Source organism: Pezoporus wallicus, unplaced genomic scaffold (assembly GCF_028554395.1).
Source record: "Pezoporus wallicus isolate ANWC-B61680 ecotype Strahan unplaced genomic scaffold, APGP_CSIRO_Pwel_v1 contig_3815, whole genome shotgun sequence".
Taxonomy (NCBI): Eukaryota; Metazoa; Chordata; class Aves; order Psittaciformes; family Psittacidae; genus Pezoporus; species Pezoporus wallicus.
In genome coordinates, this window is record NW_026637911.1 from 998,411 (window position 1) to 1,024,562 (window position 26,152).

At 39.8% G+C, this 26,152-nt stretch overlaps 1 protein-coding gene across 2 annotated transcripts in view; it reads left to right on the forward strand.

Moving 5' to 3' along the window:
• Positions 1 to 26,152, forward strand: part of RSPO2 (R-spondin 2) — a 102,853-nt gene that overhangs the window by 37,218 nt on the left and 39,483 nt on the right. For both annotated transcript variants that reach the window (XM_057408207.1, XM_057408206.1), the window contains exon 2: positions 19,466 to 19,654. In XM_057408207.1, the coding sequence (XP_057264190.1) occupies positions 19,466 to 19,654 (189 nt within the window). The remainder of the gene's footprint in view (positions 1 to 19,465; positions 19,655 to 26,152) is intronic.

Below are 26,152 nucleotides of genomic sequence, written 5' to 3' on the forward strand. Positions count from 1 at the left end.
CACAATCGAGGAACCTCCTGGATCGCTTGTGCCAGGCCGTACCGTCCTTCCAACAGATGTCAGGGTGGTTGAAGTTCCCCCATGAGAACAAGGGCCTACAAGTGTGAGGCTTTTCCTATCTGTCTGTAGAGTGCTTCATCCACAGAGTCCTCTTGATCAGTCGGTCTGTAACAGATCCCCACAGTAATGTCTCCCATCACTGTTTTCCCTTTAACCCTGACCCACAGACTCTCTGTTGACTGCTCACCTGTCCCCAGACACAGTTCCATACTCTCCAGTCCATTCCTAACATAAATAGCAACTCCCCCTTCCTGCTTGCTGGGACTGTCCTTTCTAAAGAGCCTGTAACCTTCCATTCCAACACTCCAGTCATAGGAGCCATCCCACCATGTTTCTGTGGTGCCTGTTATATCATACCCCTGTAGACCTGCACACTATGTATAATAATATGGAGGCACATGAGCACTTGGGAAGCCTTGGAAATGCTGGTTCCCCAGTGCCTGTGTTCCTGCTTCCAGCTCAGGGAAATGCTCTTGTTAGTTGGGCAGCACCAGAACTTGGCTTACCTTTGAAATATTTATTTGTAATTTATTCTGGACTGGAATTAAGACTGATTTTTGAAACAGGAAGATTTACTGTAAAGTGGGATTATATTTTTTTGTACATCCCTGCAAATGAGAAGGACCAAATCCTGTACTACAGGGTTTTGAATTATTACATAGATTCAGATAGAAACTTATGTAGTTAGAGAACAGAGTATCTTAAAAACCTGTATTCAGAAAGTCATCACAGAATGAGTGCTGAGAAAGTATACTGTGGCATATAAAATTCCTTTTCTTTTATAGAAGTTATCTTATATAACTTTTATAAGTTATCTTAGAAACCTTTTCACAATTGTGATTTAATTCAGGTTTGTTGTTTTTTGAACTAGTCAGGCATTTGGGGTGATTTTATTTCACTTTTATGAGGCAGTTTATGACTCTAGTATATACCAGTTTGTTCTGCAAGTGAGTGAGTTTGTGTAAGTAGATGTTTTTCATCTTTGAGTCAACTTCACTGGAAGCTGGTTGTCCCCTGTTAGAGCTGTCTGCAGATAAATGAGTTGCTGCAATGCTATGAAGAGGATGTGGGGTCAACGGCTCAATGTCTAGATGAAGATCAGAGACAAGTGATCCTTCAGGGGTCCTTGCTGGGACCTGATAACAGTACAGGATGGGGGATGAAGTGATTGAGAGTACTGTTGAGGAGAAGGACTTTGGGATACTGGCTGAAACACCTCTCCTATGAAGACAAACTGAGAGTTGAGTTTGTTCAGCCTGGAGAAGAGAAAGAAGGGTTCAGGGAGGCCTTATTGGAGCCTTCCAAGACCTAAAGGGGGCTTATAAGAAAGATGGGGTCAACCATTTAGCAGGGCCTGTAGCGACAGGCCAGAGGGTAATGGTTTTAAAACTAAAAGAGGGTAGATTCAGACTAGATGTAAGGAAGACAGAACAGGTTTCCTAGAGAAGTGATAGATGCCCCATCCCCGCAAATATTCAAGGTCAGGTTGGATGGGGCTCTGAGCAACCTGATCTAGTTGAATATGTCCCTGCTCATTGCAGAGGGGTTTCACTAGATGACTTAAAGATCCCTTCCAAATGATCATATGGTTCTCTGAATTTGTTCATGCATCCTTCTGTTTCTCCAAATACAAATTAGCTAATTTTTGAAAGATAAAATAAAATGAATATGTTTTACAGTGGTTGCAGTAAAGCAGAGCAAAGCATAGCACAATGTCTTAATGTAGGTTGTGGCACAATTATGTTTTTCTCTCCATCTTTGGAGATGGAGACAGCTGTTCAACAAGAACCATAGTGGAGGGTTGTGGAAATCTGTGAGGAAATCTGTGCATTTTTTGGCACTTAGGATTCTTTTTCAGTTTCTAATTTTCACATTTAACCAGCCCTAAAAAGGCACACAAAATGTTAAACCACGAAGTGTTAAAAATTACTTCTCAGGTCACAGGTTGTGTTTTAAATCAGTCTTGTGTTGTTACGGTTCCTGCTAATATTTCTGGAGTTACAAACCTGTCAGTGTTTCCATTTGGAGAAAGAGAGCTGTAACTGCCTATAAAAATATGTTCCCAGCCAAAGCATGCCATGTGAGGTCGTTGCTGAAAAGCAATTAAAGTCTGGCAGCTTTGAAATTACAGACAAATCAACAAGGCTGGGAAATCTGCTGCTTTCTGACTGTGCTGCACTCCTAGAAGTCAGGAAACGTACAACAATAGGTGTGTGGTGGCTGTTTGGAGTCTGCTTTTACAGGTCACTCTCTGCATTGTCAGGTCTGCATGGATGATTTTGGTTTGTGTAGATGTCTTTAGCATTAGGCTGTTATGCTTTCAATGTTGTTTCACAAATTATGCTCTTGATGGGTATTTTCACACCTTCTATCCATTTCCTAAGTCTTTTGTGCAATTGGTCCTTTTCCTCTGGTTCACCACAACTTTAAGTAGCTCCAGCACACTCTTCCAATTTACAACGTCTCCCTGACTCGCCAGCTGGACTCCACACGTAGCCTTGGTGCTCCAGGAAGGAAGACTTGGCATTGAGTGAGTCTGGGGTTAATGAAAGCCTGGAGTGGGAAGTTATAAAAATCAGATGGTTATAGTAATTGTAAGGGGCTATATGTTGAGTTTAATAGCTCCATGGGGAATGCTGAGATTGGTGATATATGAGGAGTGCAGGAGGAGAGAATGCGCATAGGAAGGTGCCATTATATAAATATATATATCCCTTTTCCCCCTCCCCTTTCATTCCTTCTTTGCAGGCTATTTTATATCTTTTTGCCACCGATTCATCAAACAGTCCCTGCAGAAAGCCTGCAGAGAGGGGAAGCTGTTCCCAAGATCCAGTCTTCCCCTCTGGCTACAATGAAATACATAAGTCTGATAATCACATGTGATTATCTATCCTGCATTTTCCATGGTAATTTTTAATCATCTATTTAACTTTTGGCTTGAATGGCTACTTACCTGTTTTAGTTTACATTCAGGCAGATGTAAGGCAAGTTTTTTAAAGGAAGACAGCCACAAAGTTAACATCACCTTGCTTTTTGGTGGTGGCCTGAGTTCATGCTCAGTCACACAGGCCACTGCTCCTGCTCAGGTGGAAAGAGGGAAGGCAGGCCTACTATAAAGGGTTGACTGCAGTCACAAACTTGCCATCACAGGCTGCCTGTGGTGACCAGCATGTAGGCAGCTGTGGTAAGCCAGGAGTTTACAGCTCTATACAGAGGCACTGGCAGTTGCTGTAGGTACAGGGCTTGGTGCTCCCATCCTTCTCCCTTCATGGAGGTAATGCTAGGTCCTTCATCTTAGTGCATTGGACCATTGCGTGTTGTCCAGTGACCCCAAAAGTAAGGAGACCCTGCTGGTGCTTAATAGGCATAAGAGGACACTAAAATTAGAAGCTCCTATATCTGGATGATTGAAATATTAGCAACTGAAAATGAGTGTTTAAGCAACAGTTAATAGGACTAGATTGAGACATGATTATATTTTGAATTAAAAAATTAAATAGTCTTGAAAACATTAAAAAAATCTTTTATAAAATAAAGTGTTTTCTCTGTGACTGCCTTGCATGCGTTCTCTATCATTCTTGCTTCATAGAGTTAAACACTTCTTGTTTGTCTTGGCTTTGCAAAGCCAGTGCTGTGACAAAAAATGCTTTTGATTCCAGCTTGTACTCTTAGAATAATGAAATAAAATTACACTGGCCTTTATTTACGTCTCTCTTTTAAGTATGAAGGCCATGTTTTTTATATGGTTTAATAGAAAGCATAATGAGTACAAAATCTTTGAGGGTGATACAAGCACCTTTCATGACAGAATTTAATTAGTTTTTATCTAGGCTTGGTTTTGGCATAGAATATGTATGCCTGTGTATATGTGTGCATGTACACATTTACATGTGGAGCTCATAACTTGGGCAAACTGTTCTGTAAGAAGTCCTTAAGGTACAATTGTGGAACATCACAGTGCTGGTTTAAAAGTCATGTTTTGGAGAGGAGAGGTGCTTGGAAGAATATTCAAACTGCATGGTTTATTCAGTTTTTAAAGACTCTTTCAGGTCAGGATAGCATGTTTTCTGTATGCTTTACAATGCCAGAAAATAATAAATAACAAAAAACCAGCACCATAGAGATTATGTAACTTGAGGTTTCAGTTTAAGTATCTAAACATAAATGTAAATATCAATGTGTTTAATGGTATTTTTTTTCAGAGGCAAAAGTAATTGCCTCTGGGAAGGAATGCCATCCAGAGGGACCTTGACATGCTTGTGAGGTGGGCTGATGCCAGCCTCATGAAGTTTAACCATGAGAAGTGCAAGGTCCTACACCTGGGTCGGAGCAATCCCAGGCACAGCTACAGGTTGGGCAAAGAAGAAATTCAGAGCAGTCCTGCGGAGAAAGACTTGGGGGTGTTGGTCGATGAGAAACTGAACATAAGCTGGCAGTGTGCGCTCGCAGCCCAGAAAGCCAACCGTATCCTGGGCTGCATCAAAAGGAGCGTGACCAGCAGGTCGAAGGAGGTGATCCTGCCCCTCTAATCTGCTCTTGTGAGATCTCACCTGGAGTATTGTGTGCAGTTCTGGTGTCCTCAACATAAAAATGACATGGAACTGTTGGAACAAGTCTAGAGAAGGGCCACGAGGATGATCAGGGGACTGGAGCACCTCCATATGAAGACAGGCTGAGAAAGTTGGGGCTGTTCAGCCTGGAGAAGAGAAGGCTGCTTGGAGACCTCATAGGAGCCTTCCAGTGTCTGAAGGGGGCCTATAGGGATGCTGGGGATGGACTCTTCATTAGAGACTGTAGTGATAGGACAAAGGGTAATGGGTTAAAACTTAAACAGGGGAAGTTTCGATTGGATATAAGGAGGAAGTTCTTTACTGTGAGGGTGGTGAGGCACTGGAATGGGTTGCCCAGAGAGGTTGTGAATGCTCCATCCCTGGCAGTGTTCAAGGTCAGGTTGGACGAGGCCTTGGGTGATATGGTTTAGTGTGAGGTGTCCCTGCCCACGGCAGGAGGGTTGGAACTAGATGATCTTAAGGTCCTTTCTGACCCTAACTATTCTATGATTCTATGATTCTGATTCTAATTTTCATAACTTCCTAAAAATTTGCTTCTGGTGGTAGACATGAAAACGTGCTCGTGATTCTCAGCTGCAGCTTTGTGTCACAAACACCTCCTCAAAATCTTAAGGAATTACAAACTCAAGTAAATCTGAGAGACAAAGTAAGATGTGCATTTAAATAATTTACTTTCTTCATGTGAAAGAGCTGTGTGAAGAAATCAGGTGTACTAGGGCATCATTTGAGTACACTCTCCTCAGTGCACGCGCTTGCATGAGTGTATACAATGGAGTAAATTTGTTCTCGGTCATTTTCACCTCTCATTTTAGAGCCCAGGCCAAGTCCACACCAAGACTTTATTTACAGATATTTACGTGAATTAAGGTTTTTACTTTTTTAACTTTTGACTCTGGATAAATATATGTGACAGCATGCTTAGTACTGCTAAGTTTTAAGGTGGCTTTTGTTAAATGGCAGTCTGGCTAGGTTTTTCTTTATTCAGATGATGGGTTTTGGGCTCACCATGGGCTTTCCTGAAAGTCTAATTCTTAAAGACTTTTTGCCTATCTGTACAGAAAACTAATATCATTTATTCTCAGTGGAAAGATCGTTTTCTTTCTTCCAGTCAATTTCTTCAAGTCAAATATCCAGTAGTGAGGGTTGTAATCATGGTGTGAATTAGCAGGCTGAGTTAAAGACCATAGGTGCACCAAGGCTGTACTACACAGTCCTTTCTTTCTGGGAAACTACCAACAAATATTTATCATTCAGAAAACTCTACCAGGAGACCCATAACTGGAATGGTTCTGGCTCCTGCTGACTTACTTGAAATTATTAGAGACTGTTAATGTACAGCAGCATAAAAAACAAAGCCCTGTTCCAATATCAATGTATTGATTTAGCTGCCAGGTTTCAAGTGCCTCATTTGAAAATACTGTTCTGTATTTTTCAGTAGCTGTTTTTTCAGTGGCTTACACAATTTTTACTTCCGGTGGTCTCTAGGATGAAGTGTTTTAAGAGCTGAGGGGAGAACTTTGGAAAAATAATTTCTACTTTATAAAATACTCCAGAGATGAAGTTTTGCATTGTATCAATGGCATTGATCTCTTTTTTTCTCTCTCTTTTTAAAGTGAGATGAAAGCCCATGTAACTCCTTACTTTAAGGCATTGACACTCCTTGACACTCACTATCCTGAGATAGTGAAGTGCAATAATCTCAATTTTAGGAATGAGGAATTCAGAGTATGAAAAGGTAAGGTATTTGCTGAGGTCATGAAATCAGCAGTAGCTGACTTATTCCTTGAACCTAGGTGTGCTTTACCCTAACCTGAGGACTCCCTTGAGTACTTCATTCCTCCTCTCAGAGGTACAGCCTTTCTAATAAAAGGGAATAAAAATTAAACTGTTTTACTCAGCATATCCTCATTCACTTTTTAAGACGAGGAAGGACTGTTTTTGTAGTATATTGCCAAGTCTTACTACTTTATACTCAGATGTATGTTGTCTAAAGACTCAAATTGGCACAAACCAGTTCAATTCACAGGTTACTCAACTATGTTTCATAGACCACAGCAGTGACCAAGCAGCCACAAAACACTTCAGGTCGTTGGAAAGGCGAGACATTAAATGAAAATTGCCCAGACAGTCCCAGCAGCCAACTGTGCCACATGCTGCAAGTCTATGCTGCTTTGATGGGAGAGAATTCCTTTCTGAATGGAATATAATAACTAGGTTGACTCTGAGTATATGGGGGGCATATATAAACTAGACACTAGATTTGATCTAGCGTGTTACTCACACCTAGATATGGCCAGTCTCTGATTGTTCCAAGGAAGAAAAACAATTTTCCCTCGTTCTTGGGAAACTAGATCTGCCAGTTGCACACTGAAGTTGGTAAATTTTTCAGGTTACTGGCTGGGCCCTGAACTGTGACTCTGTATATGATCTATAACTGATGCCTTAACAGGCATGGGACTACTGAGAGCAATATGGGCCTTTGTGTTCTGCCTGGGATTGGAAGAGACTCACTGACCATGTCTACAAGAGCAGGAGATAAGGTCCACTGGGGTGCAGTTGTAGAACTAAGCAACTAGTACTGGGGGACCTGATGCCCGTGCTTTACGTATTTCAGGGTTTTAATTTGGGCTAGCTCTAATTTGGTCCTGTGAAGTGGGAGCATACTACTTCCTGAAGAATGTTAGGTGTACACTTGGAGCATGTTTTCCAGTTGAGGTTAATTTGAAGGAAATGAAGCTTCAAGATTGTTCCAGCTTGTAGAGCAAAGCTCAGTCTTTAGGTGATGGTTTGGATTCCTGATATAAAAGCACACTGATGACCCAAACTGTGACAGACATGAGTCATGTATTCTGAAGTTCTTGCATGACACCTCCAGGTCATGATCCAAATACTTTATACCACAAATGCCATTAAAGCATATAACTTCGGAAGAGAGAGAGATAGTCTCCCTAGCAAGGTCTTACAGCATGTAAAGTTATCCTTTAGGATCCCTTATTTGCAATTACAGCATGTTTCCAAAATGCACTGTTTCCATTTCATTCATTGATACTTGTTGCCTCCCTCCATGGATCTCCTGTGAAAAGGAATATATCTGGACATCCAGAAAACTTTCTGTATCCCTGTGTGCTTTGTTACCTGTTCCTCCTCCATCAAAAGTGCACTGCACATCATGTATGTAGCTCAAGCTGCTGCTTCCTTCAAGCAGGAAGTAGTACTTCAGATGCAGGTCATAGGACCACAGGGTAAGTCAGTCTGGAAGAGACCTCCCTTTACAATCTGCTATTCAAAGAAGAGTCAGGTGTGAGGCCAGACCAGGTTAGTCAGAGCTTGAAATGGCTGTGCATTCCTTTACCTGTTCAGGAGTCTTGTGGTATCATTTGTAGTCCTGGGCTTACTGAAAATGGATAGCTGTTGGTGTAACCACACTGTTCATCTTGCTTTGAATTTTCCTCCTGGGCAAGGAAGAAACATTGTCTTCTCTCTGCCTACTGCTTCAATAGCATTGAAATTGATTCGTCCCAAGTACACCATCTGGGACCTTGTAAGCGCTAATGGTATTCTAGCACAAACGTAATCATTCACTATTCTGTCAGCTGCTGTTGCTGGGGGAATGCTGAGCTATGTCTACACACTACCCAAATGAGTTTCTCTACAGGCTTGTTGCATGTCCCTGATACCAGCCTACTCCTCTGCAAGGCTGTGGGGAGCAGTTTTACTTCCGTGTTGTCTAAGCTTCATTCTTAACTTAATGCCTAACCTGAAACTCAGGTTGCCTCTGTCAGGCTTGGACACATGGCAGATCTGCTTGTACAGAGCCCCAGGGAAGCTTTGTTCAGAACTAGATTTTGCTCAATGTATGACAGACTTGTACAACATTTCTTGTGTAAAACATGGTACGGTGAATATAACCTTACATGCATTTTAAAGTTTCCTACTCAGCTCCTTGTGTTTGAGGCAATTAGATCTTCCAGACTCTTCCCAATTGTCTAAAACCTTGCATTTCCTCATTCTTAGGGGGTACGACTTTCTCTACCTTTCAATTTAGGATTTTTTTTAATTCTTTTTTTTTTAAAAGCCAAAAGATCTATTTTTATGCTGTTCTGTATTTTCAGAAGTTTGGTATTTATGAAATACCAAACCAGTGTGTTCCCTGCTTTACAAACTGGAGAAATAAGGCATGTTCTTCACACTGTTACAGATTTACAATTCATAGTCAAATATTTATTTGTTTGGCATTTCCTTTGCATACCAGCTCCTGCTATACTATAAAACGTGATAGTAAACAGTAGTTAAGCGTGTAGTCATTAGTTTAGTGGTGCCTAATATAACAATGAGAATAACTATATAGTCTTTGCCTTTATTTCTGTTGGAATTGCTGCATCAATTATCTAGCTTCAGAGTCCAGATTTGATACCTATCACTTAATCATGTATTGAATTCAGTCTTCCAGGAACTGAAAAGAAATACTTGAGCTTCTTCTCTACCCACTCTTTCTCTGTTCCTCAATCTTTTTTTACCCTTTTGGAAATTGTTTATTAAAAGTATGAAAAGGCAACGTGAAATATCGTACATCATACATAAAGTCTTCCTGTATGCCATTGTACTTTGTGTCTTAAATAGTGCCCTGGATCTTCATCTACTTAGCTTTAGTGCTTCCAATAACGTTTTGTCTTCAGTGATTTGGGTGGATCTGGTTTGGAACTGTGTTTTGGTTTGAAAAGCCAGTACATTGGATTCCTGCAGTTTTCGATGCTTGGAAAAGTTATAACTTACAATAGAAGACAAAGCAAACGCACCATCAAAAGGGAAAAAGTTAAATCTGTGTTTATTCACCTGCATGCTAGAGAAGAATCTTACAGAGCTAGCTGAAATAGTCTAGATATTAAAAGGCTTGGAAAAAAGTGAATTGTTTAAACCCTGGGCCTTTGTTCCAATAGGATTTGTGTCCCAGATGTTGATTTGCAGCAGCAATATGCTGGATAAAGTTTGCTGTTGAATGTGCTATCAGATAGTGGCACACGGAATATGTACATGGGAAAAATGCATTTCTGTGTATTTCTGTGCTGTTTTGTAATTAAGAAGTAGGCTGCGACAGCCCATGCGCTTCTGGAAGACTATAGCATGAAACAAAGTCTGAGACTGCTGGTGGTCAAGAGACTTTTAACCACCTGAGAGGTGGAAGTGCAGCCTTGTGGACTTCACTGACCAGGCCTCTCCACCCATATGGTGTTATGAGGAAAGAAAGGATTATTTCTTCTTTAAGTTTTGTTTCTCTTTGCACATTAACACCATATATAAAGAGTTGGTCCCAGGTATAGTGAGTATCTGGAAGTGCCACAATTATTTCTGGAACTACCAGGCTCTGGTTGAGCACCTGCTCATGCTTCCCAGTGGAATTTATTTTTAATGGAAGGCAAATAAACTTCCCACTTGAAATGAGCTGGGAAATGTGAGGCTTGTCATGAACTGTCTGCCCTGCTTACTTCTTCCTACATACAAATTCTAGAAGGCGCTCTGATGTCTCATATGTAGATGAGGTAAAGGAGATACAAGTGAAGAAGAGCTAAAACTTTAGCTGAGGAGATTTTTCAATAGTGTGTTCGGGAGGACACAGGGATTGGTGTGTCAGGAAATTGAAAATTCCCTGTTCCTGCTGTAGATGGTTTAAAGTTGGCTCTGTGCAGGCGCAGAGGCTGCAGAGTGCTCACACTGTTTTGAACTTGAGTGCCTGCTGGAGAGCTGTGACTGGTGAGTGACAGAGAGGTGGCCTGGTGGGAGGGAGCTGTAGATGTCCCTTCTTTCAAACCAGCCTGCTGTGCCACTAAGGCAAAAGAGCCCCTCCACTGCATGAAGAGCATGCCGGAGAGAGATGGACATTGGGTTCGATCCTAGGGGTAGAGCAGACTGGGGTTCTGGTCTCTGTCCCATCAACTGATTTATGCAGTTTTCATCAGATGTAATCAATGTGCTCTTGCCAAAGATACTGACTTGTGGTGTTTGCCTTCATGTCTGAATTGCTGGAGTTTGTGGAACAACCCAGAACCTCAGATGCGATTGTTTTCTTTTTTTAAGTAGTGGCTTTGGGGATTTTCTACATTTTACTCTACAGACCTGCAAAAAAGCTGGACGGCTAATTAATATAGCATCTAAATAAGAGAAATTGGATGACAGTTTATTCCTCAAAACTAGTACATGTCAAAAAATCTCTTGGGTTTTGTGTTTGGAGTTCCTTGAGGTTGCTATACATGAAACTACCATCATTTAATCAAATTCTCTGGGGCATATAAAGTACCCTAAATAATAAAGCTACCTGATGCAAGTTTCTTGAAAGTTTACATCATGGATAATTTTACAGAGACTGAAGATGCCAGAAACGATAAAGAATTTTGAGATTTGGAGTAGACAAAAGTTTCAAGTGTTGGTGTTGAATTATTCTGTCAGTGGAAGCAGGAATACCCAGTGTAAAACTGGTGAATCTATGAGCAGTGAACAGCAGTAAAAGCTAACATTTCCTAGGATATCTGAGCAGGGAGTAGGACACTTTCTTCTCTGTGTCTATTTCTGTACTTGAGTTTTAGGATGGCAGGTGATGGAGTGGTGTTTGTAACCTGCAACAAATGTTCCATATTTTTTTTTTCCATCTGGTAGCCAGAAAATGCTTCTTGTGCATAACATCCAAATTGTTGACAGCACTGGACTGAAAGGATGAGTACTGTCACTGGGGAAAAGAGCAACCAGACTGAAGAAACAATGCTACTCCATTTTCAGGGACAGAGAAAGTGTCCCCCAAGGAACTGAACAGAGGGAAAATGTGGAGGAAGTTTCACATCAGGAGGAAGCAGCATTGAGTGAAGTTGAGGGCAAGTGAGGACAGGTAGGCTGTGAACAGCAGGCAGAAGAGGACAAGGGGAGTTAAATGTTTCCAGTTGATAGCAGGTATCCAGAAAGTGACTGAGAGATGCCTTTAAAAGCTCCAGAAGGTTGAATGAAGAAGGATGCCTGAGATCTTTGAACTACCTCTCTGGCACTTCAGCCCAGCTGGAAAGAACATCAGTAATGTTCTCAAAATATCTACGCAACCAAGGCATCCTGAAACCAACATGCATGTCATTTTATTGATAAAGTAGGCTTCTGAATTTGGTAGTCAGTATGCAGTGCTGTTAATACATGTACTTACTAAATATTGCAAAATATCTCGATGTGTAGGTGATTTCTTGAGACTTGCCAGGGTGCTGAAGGAGAATAACATCTAACTGATCTTCACAGTGATTCTCCCTACTTTCAGAAAATTCTGAAAGTATTCAATAGGATACCCATGTAGGAAAAGTAGAATGTTTTGATTTAGGAGTGGAGTAAAAGTCCAAAACATTCACTGTCTGTTGAATATAGGTGGAATGACCATAAATCTTCTGAGGCCTAGATTAGAATAATCAGAAGGACATATATCAATAGTGAGAGAATGAAATGAGCTGAAAAATGGGATTAGTTTAAGCATAAAATTATGATATTGAGAATACAATTAAGACTTCTAAAGGAAGTGAAGAAATGGTTTCATAATAAGCAGGCAAAATTGTTCATTTACGAGCATAAATTTCGTGAGATTTATACCAAACTCATTGAAGTGAAATGCCACTTTACAGTTAGTCTGCCTCCAGAAGAAGGGTGGGAAACGTGGATTTTCTGACATGTGGGGAACTTCAGAGAAAATAATTCTGAGTGGTTAAGGCCCAACATCTTGATAAAGATAGCACTGAGCTGTCTTTGTAACTCCAAAAAATGACGGCTTCATACCCAGACCAGCATGGAACTTGGGAAATGGTGTCTTTGTGGTCAAAAAACCTTATATAACACATGAATGTTTTTGAGAGTAGTATCTAGGAAAAGTAGAGAAGTTATATTGCTTCTGTCTTTGGCATTGGTACAATAGCTTTTCCCATGCTGAGCAGTTTTTTTGGTGCCCATAAGCCTATTCATAAAATGGTAAGGAATTGATCAAAGGACTGGATACTTTGCCTTGTGGTGAGACATTCTGGAATCTTGCTCTGTTTATCTTACCCATGAGAAGGCTAAGGCTTGACCTGATCAGAGTGTCTGCATTGGGGAAAAAAAAACATTGAAAAACTGTTAACAATTTGGCAGGCGAAGATATAAAAAGGTCCCGTGGTTGCTATTTGAAGTTCAAAATTCCACCACAGATTTTCAACAGTGAGAGTGATTAGCCCTGTGATATCTTAACAAAGGTTATGGTGGTTCCCTACCGCTGACAGTTTAAAAATCAAGATTGAATGGTGTCTTAAATTATATGTTTTAGTAAAGCGCAAGTTCTGTGGCTTCTTTATATAGGACATTGGGCTAATTGTTCATGAGAATACCCTTTGACCTTGATTCTCTTAATTCTCTTGAAGGCGATGACTAGAGTCAAGCTAGTAATTCCACCCCCACACCTCCCCCCCCTTCTTTTTTTGTTGTTATTGAAGTTTTCTGTCCAAAACTTACTTTTTGCTTTTACACAGCTCTAATGACAAATAGGTGTTTTTCTTGGACAGCATCTGTTCCTAGCCTGTCAGATGTTTTTTAACTATAATGACCTTGCAGTCTTACAGTGTTAGTACATTGGTACACTGTGTAATATCGGTGTACCTGTAAGGCTGTATTCTTTGTTCTATTCTTTGGTGCTCTGAAGATATATGCCAAGCATATTTTATTTGGTTTTATTGAGATGCGTGGGATATCTTTATAACACTAAGTGAATTCTTTCTACAAAAAGTGCAGTTTGCAGTAGTCTTTTAGTTGCTTCCCTCCTCTGAGTCCTGTCTGCACACCTAATGTTTACAGTGATGAATGTCTTAGAGACATTACTGCTAGATCTGAACTAAAATCCAGGTACCAGCATTTATGTAACTGCAATTCCAGTTAGGGCAAGTGTGCCATTAAGCTGGCCATTGTACCAGTAAACCTGGTTTCTGACTTCAGAGAGTTCGAAAGACCAAAGATTGCCAAAGTGATACAGAGACCAGGCAATGAGGGATGTTAGGCACTTAAAGAGCACATTAGCCTGTCCCTCTAAAGAAATTATGTTTAGGTAATGATGTTTTCTATTGCTTGTTTCTCTGCCAGGCCCTCCTCTTTCTCTAATTGGTTTTGTATTCATTTGTCCATTTCAGTTGGGATTTTATGAAAGTGTAAAAATACCAAATCTTGTGGTCAACTGAAGCACCAGGTTCAAAAGATGTTTGTGACACCTAAAAAGTGGGTACGCAAGAAAGACACAAATTAGTAGCAGTTGTTGTGATATGGGCGGCAAGACAGATCACAGAAAATCAAATGCTGTTAGATCTGTTGCTTACAGATCAACTTGTATTCTTGTGGGGAATAGGCTAGACTCATTTTGTACTATTGATTCTCTTGTGATTTCAAACAGTCATAACAATTCAGTTAAAACTGCTTCAGCAATATAGATTAAATACTTTTGATCCAGACAAGAGTTAAAGTAATTAGCTGACATTTGATTTTACTTGGTACAGATCCAAACCATGAAACTTTGAACACGCTTAGAGAGTTCATTCAGTGTTTGGGTACTAGTATGTGTTCTGAAGTAACCTTTTCAAACTTGGCAGCTTTAATCCTAGATCTAAAATAAAAAAGGACCATAGCGAATCTAGCCTGTAAATGCTTTTTCTTTATACTCCAGATATTTAGTTGTAGAAGCAGCAGACAGAAGTAATAGAAAAATGTGTTATCTGCATAAAGGTGTGTGTTTGCGTGGTGTTCACACCCATGCACATACTTACGTGGCTGTGCAAAACATTAGTCCTTCTGCAAAGACCTTACAATCTTAACAGACATCCAGGGTAGTCATGTACTGTGAGACCCAGAGGATGGTGATGACTTGGAGCATGTGTGCATTTTCGGTTTTATGATGTGACGACAGCAGCACTCAGATGCTGGTTAACATTTGTAGGCCCTGTGGAAGGAGCGAGTTTCCATGAGGGATTTTGTTGGAGGAAACCCCTCTGCCTGGCACACATAGTTGAGGGAGGAGGGTGTTACAGGCAGGGTCAAAAAAGGGATGAGTAGTGTGATATTCTACATTGTGTGTGTTGCAGCTGGATACTTGGAATTTGATTGACTATGTTTTGTAAGTTTGTTATTTTTTCTTACAGTCTAATACAGAAAGAAATAGAAAATTATGAAGAAATTTGAAAGGAAGTGTATAGGTGTTTATGTTGAGCACAGGCACTGGCTTCCTCCTTCAAAGAGGAATCATATGAGAATTGAAGAAGCTGTATGTGATAAGAATGCATTGTATTTGCTATGTTAAGAAACCAAGATGGAAAGGGAAGACTTTGGGGCGGGGGGGATTCAGTAGGATTTAATGATAGCCTGCGTACATAGGGGCAAAGAGAGGAAGTTAAGTTGGTATCTTCAAGATGGCTTGCTGATGTGACACCGAAACCAGTGCTGTGATACTTGATTTGTTAAAGTATTTGTTCAGTATCCAAGTAATGTAGTAGTAGACCGTACCATGATTTTCCCTGCATTGTTGAACTGTCACAGAAGTCAGTATGCTTCCCATGAAGGTCTGAAAAGAATAAAGGCAACAACAATGTGGGAGACCACCAACTTCACAGTAACTTACTGTATATAAAATACTTGGAAATTTTTCAATGTCATGCTTGAGCAGCACAGTGGAAAGTTTTCAGATTATTTCATAAAGTTCACTGGCTGTATTGCATCATATAAATCATATTATTTCCTCTTACAGCCCTATCATTGTATAATTCTTTAGTGTTTTTTTTTCCTTAGTGTGATTAAAAAAAAGAAAAATATCTGATGCATTTTTAGTTTTTTGTTATAACTTAATCAGCTAGATGAACAAGGAAGGTCATCACTATGTGAGCATTAACTGTGTGACCATCTTGAACTCTGTTATCCAAAGTCAATGAGTGAGTTAAAGTTCTGATGAACTGACTCTCCCAGTGTTTCTGTAACAGGGAAAAAAGATGCAAGCATAGAAATGACAAATAATTTTTTAAGGCTGGTCAGGAGATAAGAGAGTCTAGATGTCATGGTCTGAGGAACCTCCACACACGTGAAAATTTTGGAATAAATGTATACAACTTACAAAATTACTGTATTATTCAACTCCTTCGTATATCTTGTGTTGACCTTAAGCTGTGAAAGATGTGCCATCCCTCTCCAAAAAAAGGATAACACAGGATAATGGAGGATCATTTTTTGCTGTTAGCTCCTTTTCATATGAGAGTATGTTAGGACAAAGCTATGGCTGAAGCTCAGAGAAATCAGCATAATTAAATTTGTCTGCAACACCCCCAGGTCCTTTTCCACTGAGCAGCATTCCAGCCATTCTTCCCCAGGCCTGTAGCGTTGCACAGGGTTGTTGCGACCCACGTTCAGGACCTGGCGAGTCGGTTGTCTTCCCTGCTGGCTTCTTTTTTGGCACATGAGGACAACCTGCTCTTCCACCTTTAGGATTTCCTTCTTGAAGAATGTTCAGCCTTCCTGGACCCCTTTGCCCTTCAGGAGTACCTTCTGAACAGGCCAGAATCTGCCCTCCAAAAATCCAAAGTAGCAGTTCTGCTGGCCCCCCTCCTTACTTTTCCAAGAGTTGAAAAGTCTATCATTTTGTGATTGCCATGCCCAAGATGGCCTCTGTCCATCACATTACCCACAAGTCCTTCTTTGTTCATAAACAACAGGTCCAGTGGGACGTGTTCCATAGTTGCCTCACTCACCAGCTGTGTTAGGAAGTTATCTTCCACACGCTCCAGGAACCTCCTAGTTTGTGTTCCCTCTACTGTATTGTATTTCTAGCACACATCTGGTAAATTGAAGTCCCCCATGAGAACAAGGGCTAGTGATTGAGAGACCCCTCCCAGCTGCTTATAGAATATTTTGTCTGCATCTTCATCCTGGTTGGGTGTTGTATAACAGACTCCCACCATGATATCTGCCTTGTTGGCCTTCCCCTGATTCTTACCCAGAAATCCTCAACCCTATTGTCACCATCAAGTTCTAGACTATCAAAACACTCCTTAACACACAGGGCTCCACCACTGCCTCTCCTTCCTTGCCTATCCCCTCTGCAGAGTTTATAGCCATCTGTCACACCACTCCAATTGTTTGAGTCATCTCACCATGTTTCCATTATGGCAACTATGTCATGATTTTCCTACTGCACAGTGGCTTCCAGCTCCTCCTGTTTGCTTACCATGCCGTATGCATTGGTGTGGAGGCACTTCAGTTGGACTATTGATTCTGCCACTGTTCTGGGGGGAGAAGCCTTAATCGCTATGTGACCATTCTCAGGCACTTTTGTGATTTCTAACACATCATTAAGACTTGCTTTGCTGTTGCCTCATGGATCTCAATCCCCTACCTCCACTGAGATGGTGGTACACTGAAGGACCTCGGCTAGCACACTGTCCCATAAACGTTGGTGTGCTGCCCCCAGACTTATCTCTAGTGAGCCTGGGTTTATCCTTTTCCCTCTTCAAATCCAGTTTAAAGCTCTTTCAGTGAGCCCTGCTAAGGCCTGTGCAAAGATCTTTTAACCCTTTGAGGCAGGTGTACCTTGGTACCTTGTCTGTTGCCAGCAAGCCTGCTGTTGTATAGCTTTTAGTTATATCTGTGTATATATGTGTATTCATAGTCACCTTTAGCTGTAACCATGCTGTTCAGTGGTTGGCCTGGCCCTAGAGTCATAATCGTGCACATGCTGTATATGAGATCTGACTTCAGCTGATTGAAACTCCAAAGAAAAGTGTTTGAGTGACAAATAAAATCAGGCATCTCGCATCTTCACTCCTTTGTTCTATTTAATTCTTTGTATAGTGCAGGCTTCTCTTAGGAATCTTGAACAAGCTGGAGGTACAGATTTACGAAGAGTGAGATCCAAGGAGACTAAAAAGGGATTCAGAAGACTACAGGGTTGCCCACCATGTGTTAAGCAACAATTGTTTCAGAGTACATGGTCACATTATTTGATGTGGTTACAGATAGGCAATTCCCTGCTGACAGTAAGATGAGGGATGTATCCACCAGGCCTAGCTCATCATCTGTTTGTTTCTTATATGTCTTTGAAGATGTGGATTGTGAATGAGAATAGTAGCAACATGAAGTGTAGGAAAAAGTTATATCTGAAGTCTTGTGGGCAACAGGAGATGGGAACTGGTTTAGTAGTATAAGGCAGTTGGTCTGATAGGAAGCCTTGTTACGTAAGGGTTATCAGAGAGGCAAAGAATCATACATATACCCTAGAGGGTAAGGATGCCATTCCCATCAAGTGGTTCTCATTGTGTGAGCCTGGTGTCAGAGGACTTCAGGACTCGAAGTGTCCCACAGCTGAGCTGTTTCACACTGATTGCTTGCCTTTTTGTCCTGCCTGCCACCCACTAGGATTATTTTGTACAAGATCAGAGTTGAATGCTGTTGGGCTGAATTTGGTGTGGCATGTGTGGGGGACGGGAACAGAGAGGGAGTGGGAATGTGGTGTGCAGATGTGTGAAGGTGAGAGTAAAGCTTATCAGCTACCGGTTCCAGAGGGTGGTGGGCTTTTTCTTTTCCTGGCTCTGCTGACCAAGTCTTCCATTGAACAACCTCAATTATCCATCCATACAAGATAAAAGTACCAGAGTACTTTGTTAGGGTGTGAATACTTATAAGTTTTTAAAAATATAACCATTAGACATAGTCTTTGTTCTTTTGGCTAGCTGCTCTGTTAAAAAGCTCGTGAGACCCCGAAGACACTTTCCTTCTGTTGCATGGTATTTTTTTGTTTTCTTTCCAGTAAACAGAGTTTGAACTAGCAAATTTCTGTGAAGTCCTGTAGCCAATTTAATATTTAAACCAGACCTGTTAAGTTATGCTGTTTCCAGGAATGTCATGAGCCATCCTCTCTCTGCTAACCTGCTAGTGCCGACTTGGGGCTTGAGGAGTTGACAGCCTATGGGGACAAGGCAGTGTTTGGTGACTCTCTGGAAAGGCGGGATAATAAAAGCTCATAAGGGCAAAAGTAATGCAGCTGAGGTTTGTGTTAAAGTTATCAGCCAAGTAATTAAAAAAAAAACAAAAGGGGGGAAATAAAACCAGAACTTGAGAATAGAATTGAAGTCACAGCAACTGGTGATCTAAAATGGTATCTCCTTCAGTAATGTCTGCGCATATTGTTTTCAGCCCATTTTGGTAGAAACTTGTAGAGAAAGGCGACTGGAAGTTGAAATTGCTACTCTTTTCTTGGAAATAATTGTCTCGAGATAAGGTTGCAAGAAGAGAGTTGTTCTAGGACTGGACCCTGAGAGCTATGGGACAGCATTGCTAGTGCTGTACCTGTTTCTGCAGAGAATTCTCTACTCTTAATATTGCTTTCTTCACAAGTCAGAAACTACAATAGTGTGTTTGCCAGATTTCCATGAACATGTCATTCCAGGTGCATGTATCAGTGTGCTCTTGTTCATATATTTTGTTGTTGTGTGCTTATGTTCCCAGCTTCAAACTAGAATTCAGCACCTGGGTTTTACTTAAGTTATACTGGTGAACTTTATATAGCTTGGTCTCTGCTTGCCGATACTTTTATTTTCAATGTGTGTAAATTCATTAAATTGCCTTATGTACAATAAAAAATGTAGAGATTGCATTTCTCTTTATTCACTTGCCAGTGCAGATGTATGAGAGTGAAGTGCACTTTCAGAAACTTCCTCTCAAAACTATTTGTAACCATGTGGTAGATAAGTAACACTTTAGAGAGAAGAGGACCTCTAGCCAAAATAATTTCAAAATGATCTCAAAGTGCAATTTATCTTCTTATTTTGCAGCTAGCTATGGACCAAATCCAATTTGCAAAGGTTGTTTATCTTGTTCAAAGGATAATGGGTGCATCAGATGCCAACACAAGTTATTCTTCTTCCTACGAAGAGAAGGAATGAGACAGTATGGTGAATGCTTGCATTCCTGCCCATCGGGGTACTACGGACTCCGAACGCCAGATATGAACAGATGTTCAAGTGAGTTGTTTTTTTTTTTTTTTTTGAACCCTTACATTCACTGTTGTAGGAAGGCCATAACTCATGCTCAGTTTTTAAAATGATATGTTGTGGAACATAGTGATATTTTCACAGATGTCTCAAGATCATCATAAAACTTCTTTGCTAAAGAACATCCCAACTCATTCCAAGATATGTAACATTCAGCAGATTAAATAGTTGATGCATTAGCGTAGTTTTTATTGTTGTGGTTATTTTTATTGGTTTTATTGCTTTAGTTAGAAAGGAAGTTGAGGAAAGAAAGATGATCTAAGCAGATAGTCCTAATTTTAACAAACAGATTCCCACTATATGAAAATAAAAAGCATTAAGCATTAATTTAACAGTGCCTCATGTAGGAACTTGTCAGTACAAACACTAATATATGGGTGGGCTTCTTGTCATGCTTTTTTGTTCCCACACAAATTTCATGTGACCAGACACCTCGCACCAGACATACTTTAGTATGTAAGTGTTGCTATTTTAATAAAACAGATGTACTATTAAAACCAAACAAACAACCTTTCACTTTTAGTACTGCATTTTATTTGGAAATTTACAACCTGCTAATGTGCAACAAGATTCCCTGTTTGCATGTTTGTGCCTAGAAGCACAACTGTTAAAATCAACAAGTGCTCTGGTATCTCTGCACATTATTTCATTGCTGTCTGGCAGTTGTACTGATTCATATCGAGTTTTCCATATGCTCATATGTGCAGTATTACCCATATGGATTATTAATTGTTGTTACTACCTCTAATTCATATTTGTTTTTTTTTTGTATGTGTGTGTATGTCATAGTCTAACCAGAATAAAGTCACTGAACCTAGGAACCTGAAGTGAGAAATAGCTTTACTTTGCTTCTTGGAATAATCAAGTGTCTGTTCCATGAATGACATTCTCCCCCTCAGTACTGTAACATGTCACTGGGATATGCACCACATTGTGAGAAAGTGGGTGAAGGCTTTCACATCACATCACATATGATCTTCAGACCTGTGTGAGGTCAGTCTGTGGCAACCTGAGCTGGACGATGAGCACTCATAGCCATGCTTGGACCTGTCCCAGCCCATGGAATGACATCCTGCCTCTTTCCCCATTCCCTGTGCAGGCTCCATAGATATGGTATTCTTCAGGTTGCGTCCCCAACTGCTGTGTAATATTGCCAAGTGCTGCCTAATCTATACCAGATGGCTAGGTTTTGATGAAAAATTAAATGAGACCAGTATATGGTTTATGTATCCCTTCTGTAAATTAGTTTAGGATTTTGGCCTTCATTTTCATAACATGTTTATGAATTCAGCAACTTGTCCACTTTAAACCTTTCAAAACCATGCTGTAAAAACTTGCCCATATAAAAATGTTTTTGAATATAGTTACAACTTTGGGAAATAGGTTAATTTATCTGTATTAGCCTGTACTGTGCTTAGGAAATAGAAAAAGTAGTCTGTACTGGGAAGTCTTTCTTTACTTTAAAAAAAAACAACAAAACCCAAACCAAAAGATTATTTGCAGAAGGTGAATTCAATATAACTTTTTTCATTTTTACCACTTACTGAAAGTGGCCTTTTCCCTGAATTACAGGATTAGTTTTTAAAGCATAAATGTGAATTGTGTCCAACCCATGTTGGCATGTGTTGAGCACTGGATACTTAATTCACCTTCATGCCTTTGTCAGTCTCCCCCTGTGAGACTAATGATGCAGTTGCATTTACCGACCAGTTCTGGTTCTCCTCCAATGACCTTTGTATTGTATATTTTTATTTTAGTGTAACTGCCAACTGGTGTATTTATAAATCTCATCTTTTTTTTTTTTTCAATTTGGTTTGGTGATCTTGCATGGCACATACATTGCATTGTGGACACACAGACATTTTGAATGTGGATTGAAGTTGAGTTAAAATAAACATTCTTAAGAAGTAGAATAGGTTTCTTCCTACTTGATGTTAGATACTTTTAGGTATGCTTAGTTACAGACTCCATTGCTCAGATAATACTGTCTCAGCTAAAAATAAGAAAAATTCTGGCTGTTTAAAAATCCTTCTGGGAGTTACAGGGCTTGAATTACATAAGTCAAAATTGCCCATTTTTGTTAGACAAGCGATAGAACACATCTTTGTGGAAAATGTTGACATGATTTTAAAATCCAAACATATTTAGTGCCAAATGTAACACAATAAATGCAACAGCCAAGTGCAGCAACTCTAAAATGATGGAAATTTTCAATTTCAAGATTAGCTTTCTTTTCTACATGTAAGCTGTATGTGTGTGTCTTGAATTTGCTAAGTGGTTCTAGACCTTTTTTCTAGTAACAGTGAATCATGTAATTTGAGACTGCTTGTCTCTAGAAATCGATGTAGAGTTTCCTGCTGGAGATATTTTTCATCTTGAGCTCTGCAGTATGAGAATGCAGTACATTTGGACATGAAATTGGAAAGTGTTGAGTCTCTTCTGTAGAAGAATACCCAAGAGAAAAGCTACACTTTGTTAGTTTTCCAAGAAATTTTAATAATTACTGACTTTGAACTGAACTGCTCAAAAAAAAAATCACATGAGAAAAAAAATAAAACTGAATTAAAGACTAAGATGAAATCTGTCACTTGGGTGGTTGGTTTAACATTGGTCTGATTAATGGATCAAGCCTATCTTGAACCTTTCAACTTAGTCTGTATCCATAGTAACTTCTAAAATTTTAGGGGGAGGAAGCACTCAGTGTTGAGAAATTACAGCTCCCTTCAGCTTTGGTTGGCTATTCCATTTGTTTAGGTTCACCTTCTTTCTTCACAGGAGAGCTCGACATTGCTAAAAGTGTAATTTCCCCTTCCATGTGCCTTCAGTAAAATCAAGATAAAGAGAAGCTTTTAAATAAATTGAGCATTTATTAAGTACCTGTAGTAAATTCACTTTATTAAGAAAGTTCTTTTTTTTTTTTTTTTTTTTTAAACTTTGTTACAAAATAGCAAGGCATCATTAATATATCATGGCTCGACTATTTCTAATGTAATATAGCTGAGCATATGACTGTCTGAGACTACTGTAGTCAATGCAATTGTAACGGTCTGCTGAGGGGTTCAGTTACCACAGGGACAGCACTGTTTGCTTTAAATATTTTTTCTGACTTTTTAGAAATAGTTTTCATTACTTTTGCATTTGTTTTCTTCCAATATGGCCTTATCTCTTTAAAACAAACTTAATATAGCATTTGGGATTTGAAAATTAAGTTGAATGGCCAGAAATTGAGGTCTATCTGTCAATATTTTATAGGCTTTTATATTTTCCTTCTCTCTTTCAATGTCTTTCCTTCCTTCAAATAGTTCTGTTTTTGTTTGTTTTTTTTTTTTTTTTTTTAATTTGGAGTATTTATTTATTTATCTATTTGTTTTTAGTTTTGGCCTTTGTGTTTTGATGGAAAAGTTTTATTCCATCTGTCTGGCAACAAAAATCATGACAGTGTTTTGAATTAAGATTTATTAAATCTGTAGTCAATTTAGATTTTAATAAGGCAATTGTGTATATGTGAAGTAATAATTGAAAACACTGTGGTTTGGCATTTATTTAAAAGATCTCATCTAATAATGAATTGAGATTAGAACTTACTGGAAATGTATCACTAAGTCTTTATTAAGTGAATTTAATTTAAAAAATATCCTCACTAAAGTATTTTATAATTAGGATGTTGTATTCCAAGCATTGCTTTCTATGAAATGGTAGACCTGTGATAAACTTCAGGGCCTGTTGTGGTCAAGTGGCAGTGTGTGTCATTTTCTAGAATTCATGTTTGGCCCCAGCCCTGTAGCTTAAAAATCTTTATTTGTATAATAATAATAACAATAAACCTGTAACTACCTATGCCATAGCTGCTTAGGAGGTTAAATATCTAATACAGATACTCCATTGTAAGCTAAAGCTCTTTTACTTACGGTTTTCCTTCTGTTCTTACTGTTTCCTCAGGGACTTTTCTGAAAGTTTTGGTCTCTCTTCTCTTTCCATTGGTTGTACAAATGATACTCCATCCACTTTAAGAACTTTTCACATCATAACTTTATTCAGCATCTTGCATCTGTCTCCTTCTTTTGTTAGCACTAGCACAGTCTTTGCCCCTCATGCGCCCTTGTGTCCTCAAGATTAGCTACAAAACCTGTAGTCTGTCTGGATTTTTGAAGTATCTCTCAGCTCAAGAAATTCTGGAAGGTGGTGCTTGATCATGACAGATTGGTGTGGAATGCCAATGCACACGTGAGGATGGCAGCATGAAGTCTGTAGCACCAATGCTGTTTTACTGACCAGCAGAGGTATGGGAGCAGCAGTTGGAAGGAGTGAGTGTGATGGGCATGAGGACAGTCTGGGGACAGGTGAAATTAGGAGGTTGTAGGGTAGAAGAGGCAGCGATCTGAGGAAAGAAGAGTGGGGGCTGTGGGTCAGAGTCCATGTGAAAGACTCAAGTATTTAATGCTTTGGACCAAGCAACAATTGTCACTCCCCAGGATAACCAACCTCGCAAGTTATGGGCCCAGAGGCTCCTTTGGAATGTTGCCTTAAAGACTGAGTTTGACCTCCAAAAGTAAAACACTAGCTGTAGTGAATCATCATCTGTTACTTTGACTTCTTAAATACAAAAGAATGCCTCAAGCAAAGATTACCAAGCCCTTCAATTGAGGAATGCCCTGTTTCCTTCCACAGCTTCAGTCAGCAGCTTCTCTTTGCAAAATATGATCATTATCTCTCCACCTTGAAGGTGTTCAGTGCAGTTCTCTTTCTTACACTTGTGGTTGCTGGTTTCCACTCATGCAGATCCCCTTGCATGTTCTCACTTCCCTTCCCTATAGTCAACTTCTCTTCACTCGTGTCCAAGATTCATATGGAGCAGAACTTGCTGTGAATTGTTATTAACATTACGAGAAATTGACCAGCAATCTTTTCCGCTATGTGTACCTCAAAATATCTTTGTTATGAAGGGAGTTATGGATGGATAGTCACATTGATTATGTTTAGGAAAGGACAATATTGCAATGGTAATGCTACAGAATCTGATCTTTCACAAAGGCAAAATAAGGCCTGTGTAAAATTTTCAAGATTATGCATATCAATAAAAGTACAAGTGAATCACTACTTTTTTTATAGTGGAGGTAGACCTTTTTTGACCTTAAAATTCATCATATTGTGCTTCAGATAAAAAAATGATATAATAAACCTTGTTAAGGTATGTTAAAATTCGAAGCACATGCATCTCAATATTTTGAGGCATATATTCAAAGGCATATCTTTCCCTACAATTCATCTGATTCTGCATCACCTTATAAGCTGGTGATAAATTTACTATGGAAGTATGGTATTTGTTTTGGTAATGTTACGCTAGCTCTAATTTTAATACAAACAGATGATGTTTACCAGAGCATGTACTATTTTTTTTACAATAAAGGCATATGTACCTGAGTCTATATTTAATTCAATATCTGAATTTGCATTTTGAACTCCTGGGCTTTTGATTCTATCTCTAAAACGTAAGACTGTCAATTCTTTAATGCTCATTTTAAAAGAAGAATGAGTAGGACTGGCTTATCAGGACTGTCAGGAAGCAAAAACAAGTCACAAAAATCTTTTAATATCACATTTTAAGCAGATAAACCCCAGTATCTCTAACTTAGACACGATTTATAATCTGGGCTTTCTCCTTCCAGAGTTCTTTAATGCACTATTTATATAGTTTTCTATAAATATTAAGTTTCATCCACATCAGTCAGATTTGTTTCTTTTGTGATATTTACATAAATATATGTGGGTCAACATAAATGAGATCATAAAGCCTAAATACAAACTTACTATTCCTGGCCAGCTAAATAGACTTCTTACACATCTAATTGTTGCCCTAGCCTTGACTGAAAAATGGCTCACAGCTATTACTTTCTCAAAATATCTGGTGCATGTGCAAAATACTTCAGAAAAAAGTTATTTTTTTCTGGAGGGAAGGAATGCCATCCAGAGGGACCTTGACATGCTTGTGAGGTGGGCTGGTGCTGTGCCAACCTTATGAAGTTTAACCATGCCAAGTGTGAGGTCCTACACCGGGGTCAGAGCAATCTGAGGCACAGCTACAGGTTGGGGAGAGAAGAGATTCAGAGCAGCCCTGGGGAGAAGGACTTGGGGGTGTTGGTTGATGAGAAAATGAACATGGGCCGGCTGCCGTGTGCGCTCACAGCCCAGAAAGCCAACCGTATCCTGGGCTGCATCCAAAGGAGCGTGACCAACAGGTCGAAGGAGGTGATCCTGCCCCTCTACTCTGCTCTCGTGAGACCTCACCTGGAGTATTGTGTGCAGTCCTGGTGTCCTCAACATAAAAACGACATGGAACTGTTGGAACAAGTCCAGAGAAGGGCCACGAGGATGATCAGGGGACTGGAGCACCTCCTGTGTGAAGACAGGCTGAGGAAGTTGGGGCTGTTCAGCCTGGAGAAGAGAAGGCTGCGTGGAGACCTCATAGCA